The sequence below is a fragment of the Sphaeramia orbicularis genome, chromosome 12 (genome assembly GCF_902148855.1).
Source record: "Sphaeramia orbicularis chromosome 12, fSphaOr1.1, whole genome shotgun sequence".
In the NCBI taxonomy this organism is placed as follows: domain Eukaryota; kingdom Metazoa; phylum Chordata; class Actinopteri; order Kurtiformes; family Apogonidae; genus Sphaeramia; species Sphaeramia orbicularis.
The window spans coordinates 79,039,028-79,054,012 of NC_043968.1; the positions used below are offsets into that span (position 1 = coordinate 79,039,028).

Genomic DNA, 14,985 nt, shown 5'->3' on the forward strand with positions numbered 1-14,985 from the left:
TAAAACAGAGGTCCTCAATTCTTGGTTCAGATCCAATCTGCTCTGGGGTTTCATCACTTCTATCATTTATATCCATGTATGATGCAGTGTAATGCTGTTCTAACTTTGGCTACATCTGGGTTCTTATTCTTGTTCTAATTTACTGTCAACACCTTCAAATGTGCGGCGCTAACGTCTCAGTTAGTTCTATTGATCAATTACACAGGGAACAGTTGTTTTTTTGTTATTTTATTGACGAATTGAACATCAATGACAATATTTAAGCCTGTTAGTCAGTGTTTACAACAGCAGGTCCAGAACAGTAGATTTACACAAGTGATGCATCAACAGAATATCCAGGTTTAAAGGGAAGTAAGTGCACTTTACAGATATTCTACACAATAGAAAATATCAAAATGCCAAACTGGATCTAAAACACGTGACATAATTATCATAAATTAATCTTTAGTTAAAAAAAAAAAAAAGCAGTTCCAATTAGGATAAAAAAAACAGAGCTGTATAAAACTGAACTAATCTCCCAAACAGAAAACAATCGTAACATTTCCATCCTGACCTTTGACCCTCAATGTATACACGTTTCTGTACACCACATTAACCCTTTCATGCCTGATGTCCACATTTGTGGACACCCTCAGACCCAGACATGGGTTTACTGTCCACATTCGGACAAGAGTTTCACAGATTTAGCCAAAAAAACCCAAAACAATTGTCCACGCCCAAGGACATTCCATAAAATTTTCCAAAATGCATCTGAAAAACCTGTTGCATCATGATGTTTCTTATTGAATTAAAAACTGCCCAAACTTGTCCTTTCCTGAGTCTGAGGAGGGAAAATATCTTCTGAATAAAACCATATTTAAAAAAATAAAAATAAATTCAAAATGCATTTCAACTTTAGCCTAATTTTTTGAGAAATAAAATCAATCTAAAAAAATCTAGACACTTTTTTTTTCGTAATTCATGCATGAAAGGGTTAAATATGTAACCGTTCGACAAATTCAGACTAAACTGAATACAGCTGCGCTCACAAAGAAACAAACTCAGCTCAAGGGATTCAACATATATACAGACAGCCTCCTATTGGACTGTGATAAAGATACAAAACACAAAACAGTTCCAAAGTGCTTCACAAAAACTAAGGAAGAAAAGAATGTATTGAAGGTAAAAGACACAAAGTTGGAATGGTAGTAAAAGAATCCCAAACCGGTGGGAGGACTATGAGGTGTGTCTGAAAGGTTCCAGGACTAGTGTCCCAGAAGATACATTTACAATCCAAACTACAGGTTTTCCCCTTGGCACTAACCCCCCTGGAGTCTAGAACTGTGATCTCAGCTCTCTGAACCTTTATCCACATGCTTTTATAACCACTGAACCAGGACCAGAAGGATCGACACATGCCAGTGTGTCAGGATGTCCTCCAGCATCTTCAAACTGAACCAGACTTCATCAGCGGTGATGAGTCATGGATCTAAGACTCCAACCCAGAGACCAAACACCAGAGCCTTCAGTGGAAGAGTCCGACTTCACCAAGGCTGAAGAAAGTAAGACAGTCCAAGTCCAAAGTCAAAGTCCTGTTGATCGCATTCTTCTATGTGAGGGCCATCATCCCATCCACCTCCAGGTCTTACCACAGGGTCAGACGATCAACCAACACGTCAACAAAGAGATCCTACGGCATTTGCTTCATTCAGAAGAAGCCAGGGGTGTGGCAGGGCAACTCGTGGCTGCGTCACCATGACAACACGACTGCTCACAACGCCCTGAGCATCGACAGCTCCTGGTCCAGAAGAACATCATCGTGCTGGACCAACCTCCCTACCCACGTGACCTGGCTCTGTGGGATCTTTTCCTCTTCCCCAAGTAGAAGGGGGTCATCAAAGGGACCCGCTTTGAAGATGTGGACAACATAGCTGTGGAGGATCCCAGATAGATCCTTCCAGGAGTACATGGAGGCGTGGCTGAGAAGGCTGGCAAAGGGTGTTATGCCACGTTTCCACTATGTGGAACCGGCTCGACTCGACTCAGTTCGACTTGAGTGAGGTACCAGGTCCTATTCCTGGAGTCTGTTTCCATTACAGAATACTACCAACTTTACAGTACCTGGTCGTCATAGCAATGCGGCGTGTTACTTCCATGTCGTCTGCTCAGAGAGGTGCTGATAAACTCGATCATTGCATGTTGCCTTGTCCAGCACACGCTGAACTTTTACGTCAGCCACCTAATCTTCTCAACCGACCATGATGTAGTTTTGCGGGCTGTCATCATGTGGATGTCGACATATTTACTATAAACTTCCGGATCTATTTTTTGTAAAACGGCAGGTCACAGAGTCAACTCTGACCAATCAGTGGTCTGCAGTGTTTGTACGTCACCTTTTAGTATCTGCTCCCCAGTCTGGGAACCTCAGCAGTGGTGATACCAAACAACTAGTACCAGGTACCACATTCCAGGTCCTTTTTCTTAATGGATACACAAAAAGGTCGAGTCGAGTCGAGTCGAGTCAAGTCGAGTCGGTACCACATAGTGGAAATGTGGCATTAGACTCTGGGGGGGTTACTACGAAGGGGAAAACCTTTGGTTTAAGTTTGAAATACATCTATTGTGACACCAGTCCTAGAACTTTTCGGACACATCTCGTACATACACCATATGAGCCAAAGGACACAAACATCCCCTCATACTTGACCACCTTTCTACCGTCACCAAATGCACCACCTGTTCTCCACAGCTGCACACAAACAGCTCATCTACCTCAGGATGCAGGACGTCTTCTACAGCACACAACAGGACATGTGTTCACTAAAGTCTCCTCTGTCACAGGTTGATGCATGCAAATAATTTTATAAGCAACAGTTGTTTTAGTGGTTTTTGAAATCCTGTTATCAACTGGGCTCCTACACAACCACCACATCTGATGGACAGATGTTTAACAGATGAATCCTTCACCTGGCAGTCAGTGAGCACCAGTAGAGACGAGCACTTCTATGAACTGTGCATCTGCTGTAATTTATCCGGAAGAGTATGACCCAAAACCCTGTTACAACCACCATGAGCACACATCAAACACTTCACAGTTCAAATTTAATTCAAAGGAAATGCTCTTGGAGCTGAGTTGTTAATTATTAAGAATTAAACAAATAAAATGTTAAGACCTTAAACTCTGAAAAGTCCTATTTAACATAAAATAATTGGTATTTAAGGTGTGACATAAATGGAAAAAATTTACTTGAAAAAAAAAAAACAACAACCCTGATCTTTAAAAACAACTGAAAGTGATCGGCTTTAAAAGACAATAGTTAAAATGAAAAACATCTGTTCTTTTTTCTCATATTGTCTCGCTCTATTCTTTGTCCTTATTCACTTTTTGCAGATTTTAATCATTGGAAAAAAAAAAGTATTTTTTGATAAATCATACCTGGAATGAATGACCAGCTGTTTGTGCCCACAACATGAAAAAAACGCTGAAATCGTGTTAGATGAACCTTTGTTTACTTCTGTACATATGGTTCTGTTTATATAAAACACATGTAAGAATGACCCATGTTCCTATTTTATAAAGAAGCAGATATATTGTCAGTATATATTGTCATAGAGTATTAGAAAGGAAGTCCCTCTGAATCTGCAGGGCATCCAGTCCTGAATAAGGTGAAGGACACTGCAGACTGATGTCAGGAAATCGTGTTGTATATCACGTCAGTTCTTATGGCATTTGGTGTGTTATACGTACGCATTTTCAACCTTTGGCGTGTTATTCAATGCCATTTGATAGAGTGTCAATTTACGCCAAGATCCCCAGTTCAAATAACCCTCAGTGCGTGGTATTTGACGGGGCCTGAACATGCATGCAAAAACCTTACAATGCATACAGATAACACGCCAATTAAAAGTGGCGTGTATATTTACACGAGTCATGACACCACGTTGGAAATTGAATACAACAATAGTAGTGCAACATAATGCGGAAAATGCCTGCGGTACAAACTGGCTGATTGAACTTTAAAAGCGTCTGCCATCTCCTTAAACTGACTCCATTAGTTACTTGTGTACAGATCTACATTTTTTCCTTCATTCTCCCAAAGAATTAAAACATTCAGTAAAAATAGCAGGTTTTTTTTACAATTCTCAAGCAAATGGCTATGATTTACATTGTTCCGTGAACCTCATGTTGACGTGCAGATATGATGAATGTGGGAACAGATGGTCTTACTGCAGGAGGAGCATGCTGGATAGGAGCATAAAGACGGAGGTGAGAAGCTGAATGGTGCTGTAGCTCAGAGGGTTACTGCGGCTCAGCTGGGTCAGTTGCTCCGACTCTCGTTTCTGCAGGAATTCCTTGGAATACTCCATGTACCTCTCGACACAACGCTGGGACTTCATTTGGTCAATGAGAGCAGGGTATCCAATCTCCTCGATGCTGACGGTGTCATCATCCTCTTGATTGCTCTGACTGCCCCGATCTTTAAGAAGGTCGGTCTGATTCATGCATCTGTCCATGAATTGTTCGTAAGTCTCTGCTCGTGGCGGAGGCCTGTAGACGTAATCACGGCCGTAATCTTTTTCGTCTGTGGATTGGGAGCCATAATGACGGTACATGTAGTTGTTGTAGTAGTATTCCTCTTGTGGGCTGCGGAAACCAAAATGTGGTCGTGGGAAGCGTCCTATTCCATAGCCAACAGCCATTCCAGCCAAAGCACCCACACCTGCTGCCATCATGGCTTTTTTGGCAAAGCCCTTGGACTGGAGTTTGGGAGCAAAACCATTGTTTGCTGCAGAACGAGCAAAAGCAGACCCACCCATTCCATAATTGTATCCACCGTAGCTTCCTCCACCGTACCGAGGACTGAGGATCTTATTATTTGGGTTCCAGTTTGGGTAACCACCAAATCCTCCGCCAGGGTAAGCTCCAGGATTTGAACCCCAGCCTGGCCCAGTATTTCCTCCTCTGACTGGGTAACCACCTGGACTGCCACCTCCCCAGCCTGGGTAGCCTCCAGCTGCTGGATACTGGTTTGGATATCCTCCTGCGCCTGGATACTGGTTTGGATAGTTCCCTCTACCTGGTTGGTTAGGGTACCCTCCGGCGCCTGGGTAACCACCTCCAGCTGGATACTGGTTTGGATAGTTCCCTCTACCTGGTTGGTTGGGGTACCCTCCAGCAGCTGGGTAACCACCTGCAGCTGGATACTGGTTTGGATAGTTCCCTCTTCCTGGTTGGTTGGGGTACCCTCCAGCAGCTGGGTAACCCCCTGCAGCTGGATTCTGGTTTGGATATCCTCCTACTCCTGGATACTGGTTTGGATAGTTCCCTCTTCCTGGTTGGTTGGGGTACCCTCCAGCGGCTGGGTAACCACCTGCGGCTGGATTCTGGTTTGGATATCCTCCTGGGTTTTGTCTGGGATATCCTCCTGGATTTGTGTTGCCTGCTCCCGGATACGGATAACTTCCACCAGCAGGATATGGATTGGGGTTTTTATTCGGAGTCTGTGGCTGCCGTGGTTTGGACTGTGTTCCACCCCTACTGCTGGTGGATGTGGACTTCCTGCCACCACTGCTGCTACCCTTTTTAGCCAGTACTGACTCAGTGTTCAGAAGGCAGATGATAAAAAGGGACACGAGAGCAACTCCATACAGCCTCCCCATTGTGACCCTAAAAAGAAAAACATTTAAAGTTACTTGATTATTATTTGATCAGTAATTAATAATTCATTTCATTCTGAAATTGTACTTTGATCAACAGTGAACAAAAAGATTGAGACTGATCTCATGAAATCGCGTTGTATGTCACACCAGTTCTTAAGGCATTTGGTGTGTTACACCTACGCATTTTCATCCTTTCGCGTGTTATTCAACGCCATTTTGTCACGTGTTAATTAACGCCAAGATCTCCGGTTCAAATAACCTTAACCCTAACCCCTAACCCCCCCTCCTAACCCTAACCTAAATCTTACCCCTACCTTAATCACAGATGAAGTCATTTTTTAATACTTACCTGGGAGATCCTTGTCAGAGTTTTTAGTGAACCTTTGTGCATTTTTATGATTTTTAGAAAAACAATAATCAGAGGGTTTGTGAGCCAGTGCATTTTTTAAACATATTCCCCTAACTGTAACCCTAACTCTAATCCTAACCCCTCACCCTAACCCTTACCCTTACAATAACTGTAACCCTCTGTGTGTGGTATTTGACATGGTGTGAACATACATGTGGTAAATGTATAATGTGTACAGATAACACAGCAGTTAACGCCAATTGAAAGTGGCGTGTATATTTATGTGAGTTCATGATATCATGTTGAAAAGATCATTCATTAAATAAAGGAAATGGGTGGTATGTAATCCTTTTCATTAAAATATGATCAAAATGTTGAACAAATGATCCAGTGAATTAGTTTATCTTTCTGTTTTTAGTTACAGTCTCCGGACCAGATTTGCCAAACACCACAAAATGGAACAAGAAAAGCACTCGGAGAGCGCAGACCTCCGCCAAGACAGATCTGCCTCCCGTGCGTGTTTGTTTGTTTGTTTGTTAACAAGATGACTCAAAAAGTTATGGACAGATTTTCATGAAATTTTCAAGAAATGTTGATACTGGCACAAGGAAGAAATGATTAAATTTTGGTGGTGATCGGGCCACCCCCAATCACCTGTTCAACATCAGAGGATCTGTGGAAAACCCACCTGACTGCTGACACAGAGACAGTAACCTCTGAAACACTAGAGTTTTTTTTGGCAGAGAAACATCAAACCACTCACAGACATTCATTAATGACCTCATGTCACCCATGGCTGTGGTTAGTCTCATCTAAGGCCTGTGTGTAAACAAACAAATTAAGTTAACTATCAAACCAAACACCACGACATTTTGGTGAATGGCACATTTACTGCATCCACCTCAGAGGAACAGTGTTTGACAGACACAGTGTCCATGTTATAGAAACTAGTTTTACAGAACTATTGGGACTTTCATAGGCTGCCATTTTTTAAAGATATTAATAATAACAAAAAAAGAACTCAGAGAGCGCAGACCTCCGCCAAGACAGAGCTGCCTCCCATGCATGTGTGTTTGTTTGGGCCTAAGGGGGGGAGGGAGCCCCCCCACCCCCAATCACCACCAAAATTTAATCATTTCTTCCTTGTGCCAGTAGCAACATTTCCTGAAAATTTCATGAAAATCTGTCCATAACTTTTTGAGTTATCTTGCTAACAAACAAACAAACAAACAAACAAACAAACATGCACGCACACAAAGCAAAGCGATCACAATACCTCCTGGCGGAGGTAATAACATTAATAATGGATTACATTTCTATAGTGCTTTTCAAGGCACCCAAAGCTCTTTACATTATTTATTCACTCTCACATTCTCACTCTAGTGGAGTTAAACTACATCTGTATCCACAGCTGCCCTGAGGCCCTAACCCTAACCCTGGGGCAGAGTGACGGAGACATGGCTGACAATACACGCCTACGGCCCCTCCCACCACCACTGAACATTCGTATGCATTCATACACCGGTGTGAGTGTGGTGGGTGAAGTGTCTTGCCCAAGGATACAATGGCACGATTAGGACACAACAGGATTCAAACTGCCAACCCTTCAGTTATTGGCCATCCAATGGGGTCTCTGCGACACTCCTTACATCTATTCTACATCGTAAGAGGTCAGAAACGTCCATAAATGCTGTTCTTTCTGTTCCTCAGTGGTTCCAGTAGATATTCCATCAGGTCAGACACAGAAAACACTGTCCTCCTTCATCAGTTGGTGAATAAATAAGGTCATAGAAACATTTCAGCTTCTTTAAAATGGATAAATGAAGCAGAACAACAGTTCATGACTCTGAAACAATGATATTAAATTCTACCTCATTAGCCGTCCCTGATTATACTGTAACAATTTTTTTTATATTTCTGAAAAAGGGGGTGTAATTAATGCTGCCCTTTTTCAGAAAAAAGGGAGAGGCAGAAGTTTACTGATGTATTGCAACTTCAAATTCAATTTGACTTTGGTCATGTAAAAACACAGGAGTGGCTAAAGTTATTATAAAAAACACCCATATTATTATGAACCATCTACTCAGAGTTTTGACAACACATGGGACAGTCAGCTGTGTGACATCACAGGTATGCACACCGTCAGAGGTCAGAGCAGACAAAGTACTGACTAAATCACATATCACCTACACATGAGGGAGTGACCTTATCTGACTTAATGGACCCATGAACACTACACAGCTGTGAGAAAGTAACAGAACAGGAAAACAGCTCAGGAACATCAGGAACAACATTTAGAAAAACCCACTGGTGGTAGAAGAACTCTGCTGGGCTCCAAAACCACAGTCAGAGTAACAGCTGTTTGTCTGATAAATGGGACTGATGAGGTTAATTATATTTTCCAGATACTAAAACTGCAGAACCTGCACCTGCTGGGATGTGCTCCTATAACGGAAATATTCCTTCTTATTGTCATAGCTTTATTAATCGTACTTCTGCTGCTTTGGCCTGTGGTCCAGCAGAATGAAAACAGAGAAGACCGATTCTACTCTGACTGATAAGTCGACTATTAGACTTGGACGATACAGAAGAGAAGTTTGATATGGACTCATCCAGACTGATTTGGACCACACCGCTATGTAGACCTGCTAAATATGAGGCAGGGGACAGAAAGAGATATTTTATTATGTTCTGTTGTGTGTGTTCTGTGTGTTCTGTTCTGTTGTGTATTGGTTGCAGCCACGCCCCATGTGTTCCCAGTACCATTCCTTGACTCAGACTCCTTCTTTCCAATGATCCTGGGATCTAATCACTCCTAATTATTAATTAATCGGACCCTATAGTTTGCTACTGTCCAACCACTGCCCTATCCCCTTACAGTTCTACCAGGACCTGGACATTGTATAAAGTGACTAATGACATCACAGACTTGAACTAGAAGCACTCGGAGAGTGCTGACACCCCCCCCCCCCCCCCCCCCCCCCCCGATGTTTGTCTGTCTGTCCGTGTGCATGATAACTCAAAAAGTTATGAACAGATTTGGATGAAAATTTCAGGAAATGTTGATACTGACACAAGGAACAAATGATTAAATTTTGGTGGTGATCGGGGGTGGGGTGAGGGGACACGGATCTGCCTTGGCGGAAGTCTGCACTCTCTTTTCTAGAAAAGCACTCGTACAATGCAGAAAAAAAAAAAAAACAACTTCCTAATATAAATCTGCATTGAGTTGACAGAGACAATCCCAATCCATAGCAGACAAACTGTGACAAACTTTCATAATTCATAGTTTGAGTTCTTGTTTGTTCAGTATTAATTGTCAGCCTTGTAAATCCAAGCTGGACTGACTGTACATATCCTGACCAAAGAAAATCAAATTCTCACTTTGTGCAGTAATCTACACCTGTCTTTTCTGCCTTCGTCCATAATAATATACATTATATAGCCTAAATGTCCTCTAAAATTAACCTGGATTTGAAACAGAGTATTGAAAACTATTACAAGATCAAAAACAAATTAATTTTAACAAAAAAAAAAAAAAGTCTCTGTTTTGAGTGTCTGGGGTCGACAGAAATTTGTGATGTTAAAATGGAGTCAGGAGTAAAAAAAAAAGGTTGGAACCAGTGATTTAAACACATATAAAATCACCAGTGATTTTTCAACAGTGGTCATTTTTGTCAAACACCCTGCCTTGAATATTTACTTCAATTCCCAAAATGCAGCTGTGACAGAATAAAGAGATATTTAAAAAAAAAAACAAAAAAAACAGTAGTGTGTAATTTTCATGTCCTTTTTACTGTTACATGTGGATTTATGTATAAAAGTAATATAAAAATGTGTTTTATCTGAAAAATAGTTTCTCTTTTATCTCAGTAAATATTTATTTTTTTAAACAAACCCCAAGTTCTTCCAAACCTGCTTCAGAACATTAGTCTACATCTATTTGAATGTTTAACCCTCTGTCCTGTTTTAGGACCAGTTTAACTGAAATACACATGTATATATCGGCTAAAATTTGCTTAGAGGTCTTATTTCTGTCTTTGTGCATAAGAAATCAATCTAAGTGAATCCCCAAAGGAACTTTGTGTTGGTAAATGCAAGTTCTGCAAATTTACAGGATTTCAGTTCTGTTCAACATGTTGATGCTCATATGAACTAGAAGCACTCGGAGAGCGCAGACCTCCGCCAAGGCTGATCAGTGGCGCCCCCCGTGGGCCCCCCCACCCCCGATCACCACCAAAATTTAATCATTTCTTCCTTAGCCCATTTCCAACAAACCCTGAAAATTTCATCCAAATCTGTCCATAACTTTTTGAGTTATGTTGCACACTAACGGACAGACAAACAAACAAACAAACAAACAAACAAACAGACAAACAGACAAACAAACAAACAAACCCTGACAAAAACATAACCTCCTTGGCGGAGGTAACTATGTTTTCAGCTCAAAAATGTCCAATTTCATCACAATTAATGCTATATTTTCATGTCACAAATGGCCAAGTTCTATTTGAACTGAATTTACCTGAAGAACAAATATTCTATTCTTTTAGATTCCCCAATTTTTCTTACAAGATTCTATCCTACATATCACATGTTTTATTTTTACAGGTTGCAATATGGAGTATGGTGCTGATCCATCCTGCTTATGTTACACCAATACGTACATGAATAATGTCACACGTCACTTTTTAAATCAACAGTTTTCTAATAATAAGCATTTTTATAAAGAAATAACAATTCTATATTGTTATTTACTCTTTAGTATGATGATAAACTATACAATAAATAATTCTGATCCTCGTTTTTGCACAGGAATCATTTGTGGAAACGGTGACATGGCTGCCGAGCATCAGTATGATGGGATCTGTAACAACCATGTCACATCTGTCCACTGACACATTTTGTGTTTTTGTGTCAGCTGTTATTGTTTTAGATCCACAATACTAACATTTATGAATAAGAGGAGAATTAGCAATAGTAAGTATATAAGTTTATTACAAATAAAGTACTGGTACTGACCAGAGCATCATGGGTAATGTCACGTGCATCCACCAGCAAAAGTTTTCACATACATGTGCTATTCAAAATCCAATATTTCTGAAAATAGAGCTTCCTCTGTCAAATAATATCAGTAGTCTGTGCACAAATGGATTTGCATTATTTCAACACAGTTCTATGCATTTCTTACAACTTTTTTTTTTTTTTTTTTTTTTTTACAAAAACGGCCACTCATTTGACCCCCTAAGTAAATTTTAGCCAATATAATTTTTATAGTATTGCTCATTTGTTGCTCAGAACAACTGGAACATTCAATAATTTCTCCTGGGATTAATAAAATCTGATTCTGATAACCAATAAATAAATGAATGAATGAATGAATGAATGAATGAATGTATGTGATTTAGGTGGTTTCCATCTTCAGATCTTACACTGACAGGGTAAATCCTGCGGTTTAATACACCAGACCTATAACCCCTTCTGCACATGCTCATTCAAAACGGACACAAAACATGGAGAAAAAAATAAAATAAAAAATACACATAAAAAAGGAGTAAGTGTATATTTGAACAGATCCCTGCAGAGCTAATGGACCAGTGCACAGGCCTTATTTCTGTTATAGTACAGCTGTGATCATAGAATATCAGATCTGTGTTGTATCCGCAGGGGCCTGTGAGAAAACACACACACACACACACACACACACACACACACACACACACACACACACACACACACGATGGTTCTCATCCTCCGGTCTGTTAACGGAACACCAGTGTGTGTGTGTTTGTGTTCTTTGCTCTTTGTCTCCTGCTGTTGTCTGGCTCTTGTGTCCATGACACAGCCTCAAAATAACAAACAAGTGGATGAAGCGGCCAGTGACGTCACATCATTTGTTCTTATATAACGTGTGTCCAGAGTATAGACGGCTCCATCTTACCGTCCGGTCCCGTCTTTATCCGTCCGTTTTGGTGTAAATCCAACAGCGGTGTCCTGTCCTCTGGTACCGGGGCTCTGGTTCCGCAGATCCGGAGGCTTCGTCTGACTCGGGTGTGCTCGTTTTGATGATGCACAGCAAGTGCCCGACGACCAGGCGGGGGCACGCCTGGCTATGACGTCATGACGCTCTCATCTGCTCCGTAGTTCCCGTAATTTTTTATTATTATTTTTTTAATTTTATTTTTTAATTTAACCCTTTGATGCATGAATTATGAAAACCTTAGTCAAGATATTTTTTCCTGATAATTTTTTATTCCTCTTTAAGCATGAAAAAAACAATGTCATTGAAATTTTTTGTGAACCTGTTTTTTATGGGGTTTCAAAAATATCTACCCAGCTGGACAGCATGTGTTTAATTTTTGAAGAAAAGAAACATGTATTTAACTCTTTCATGCATGAATTATGAGAACCTTAATCAAGATTTTTTTTATTCCTCTTCAGGCATGAAAATAAACAATTTGATTGATTTTTTAATGAACATATTTTTCATGGAGTTACAAAAATGTCCACTCAGCTGGACACCATGAGTTTAATTTTAGAAGCAAAGACACGTGTATTTACTGATATACTGTGTGAAAACTATGAAATTAAAATGCTGCTAATCTGATGTTTTCTCACATTTTAGCATACCTGCATGGAGGTAATATGCAAAAATAAATAAATAAAGTTTTGTTAAAAAAAAAAAAAAAAAAACCTATCTATTACAGTCTAATAACAATTAGCAATTCTTTTTACACTCAAACATGCTACTGCAGATCAGGTTTATCTAGAACAGCACAGTTACAGTAATGGTATGAATTTCAGTCTATGGGATGAAGTATAAGTGTCCACTGTGTTGGCTGATACGGAACTAAAACAACAAAATCCATGTTTATTCAAGAGAACCCCTTTGAACAGCTGTCCACTGTAGTGATCACTATGCATGAAAGGGTTAAACTACAATATCAGAAAGTGATATACTGTGTGAAAACTATGAAATATTTTTTTAAATGTAGCTAATCAGATTTTTTCTTACATTTTATCATACTCTAATACAAGTTATTACTCACTTCATGGACATAATTTATTTATTTATTTTTTATTTTTTTTACTTTTTGTGTTAGAAAACTGTTAATTACAGTCTAATAACAAATAGCAATTGATTTACTCTCAAACATGTTACTGCAGATCAGGTTTATCAAGTATTTATCAGTAATTGTGTGAATTGCAGTGTATGACATGGTGCATAAGCATCCACTGTATTGTCTGATATGCAACTAAAACAACAAAACCCATGAATAAACAAGAGAACAGCTGTAGAATAACTGTCCACTGCAGTGACCACTATGCATGAAAGGATTAAATAACAAAACATGTAACACTAGATGTACCAGGGTAATGTACATAGGTGTATGTGTTACAGAAATCTACTGTTTCAACAGCCTTGTCATTTTTCGAACTGGTCATGACATTAACCCTTTCATGCATGAATTATGAGAGTTTTAACCCATAAAGAGCCAGAGTTACTTTAGTGTCAGGTCCCAGATTAATGTTTCTGTAGATTTCACCTTTCTTAACTGATTAATCACCATTTATTATTCTATCATCAGTATTTTGTGGGGTTTTTTCAGTGTAAATCCTGTATTTTCTATATTCTATTCACTGATCATGTAGATCACAGGCGTCAAATCCGGCCCACCAAAGGGTCCAGTCCGGCCCTTGGGATGAAGTTTTGAAATGCAAAAATTACAGTGAAGATATTAACAATGATTTTAGTTCAGGTTCCACATTCAGACCAATTCAATCTCAAGTGGGCAGGATTCAGTAAAATACTATTATAATAATCTATAAATACTCACAACTCCAAATTTTTCTCTTTGTAAATGTAAATATTTTCATGTATTTACGCTAAAACAAAGCATAATTTCACCAAAAAATGTGAATAACCTGAACAAATATGAACAACCTGAAATGTTTTATGAGAAGTAAGTATAATTTTAACAATATTCCGCCTGATATTCAATATTTTGTGTGTTTGCAGACCCACTGTGATCTATAAGTTATAATGTACATGTAAAAACGATAAACTGAAGCATAATATTGTTAAAATTACACTTATTTTTTGAGTTTGTTCATTTTATTCACATTGTTTGAAAGGATAGTTTGTAGATATAAACATTTTCATTGTTTAATTTTACTTATTCTAATACGCAGAGAAAAGTTTGGAGTTGACATTATTTATATATTATTATGTTATTATTTTACTGGTTCGGCCCACTTCAGATCAAATTTAGCTGAATGTGGCCCCTGAACTAAAATGAGTTTGACACCTCTGATGTAGATTTTCATTAAAGCTCAGATTAAAGTTGATCAGAAACAGATCAAACTGAATAAACAGTGTCTTTTTCAGTCCAATCTGTCATTAACTGAACATAAACCCAGTGTGTCCATCCACTGTCATTGATCCAACTCCATGGGTTTTACTGGGAAATCAATGTTGGAGAAAATGACGGTGTTTCCACTACGGAGCCTCTGAACGTCCAAATATGGTCATATCTGATGACCATGAAAAGATGAAGAACTGTATTTTACACCAATTATTGACATGGATTGATAGGATTAGTGGATCAACAGGAATTAAACAGTTCAGATCAGTAGATGGTGTTTGGGACTTTAAGGGTTAATGAGGTGTTTTTCCTCAGTGTTTTTATTCTTCTTTAAACATGAAAAAAAAAAAAAAAAAATGTGATTAAACATTTTTTCCTGAACCCCTTTTTCCTGGAATTGTAAAAATGTCCACTCAGACTCCATGGGTTGGATTTTTGAAACAAACAAACATGTATTTACTGATAAACTGTGTGAAAACTATGAAATAAAACCATGTTCAATGCAGCTAATCTGATGTTTTCTCCCATTTTAACTCTAATACTAGTTATTATTCACTTCATGGAGATAACACGAAAAAAAAAAAACTTTTTGTTTAAAAACCCTGTTAATTACAGTCTAATAACAATAAC

At 39.1% G+C, this 14,985-nt stretch overlaps 1 protein-coding gene across 1 annotated transcript; it reads right to left on the reverse strand.

The window, feature by feature from the left end:
- Window positions 1–214: 214 nt before the first annotated feature.
- On the reverse strand, window positions 215–12,098 carry prnpb (prion protein b). The gene is made up of 2 exons (XM_030149972.1): window positions 11,931–12,098; window positions 215–5,647 (listed from the first exon to the last, which is right to left on the reverse strand). Exon 2 carries the CDS (start codon window positions 5,638–5,640, stop codon window positions 4,204–4,206), a length of 1,437 nt encoding a protein of 478 aa, XP_030005832.1. The 5' UTR covers window positions 5,641–5,647; window positions 11,931–12,098; the 3' UTR covers window positions 215–4,203.
- Window positions 12,099–14,985: the final 2,887 nt, after the last annotated feature.

Excerpts from the sequence above, each read along its gene's own strand:
- prnpb (XM_030149972.1), bottom strand. The coding sequence starts at position 5,640 with ATGGGGAGGCTGTATGGAGTTGCTCTCGTGTCCCTTTTTATCATCTGC.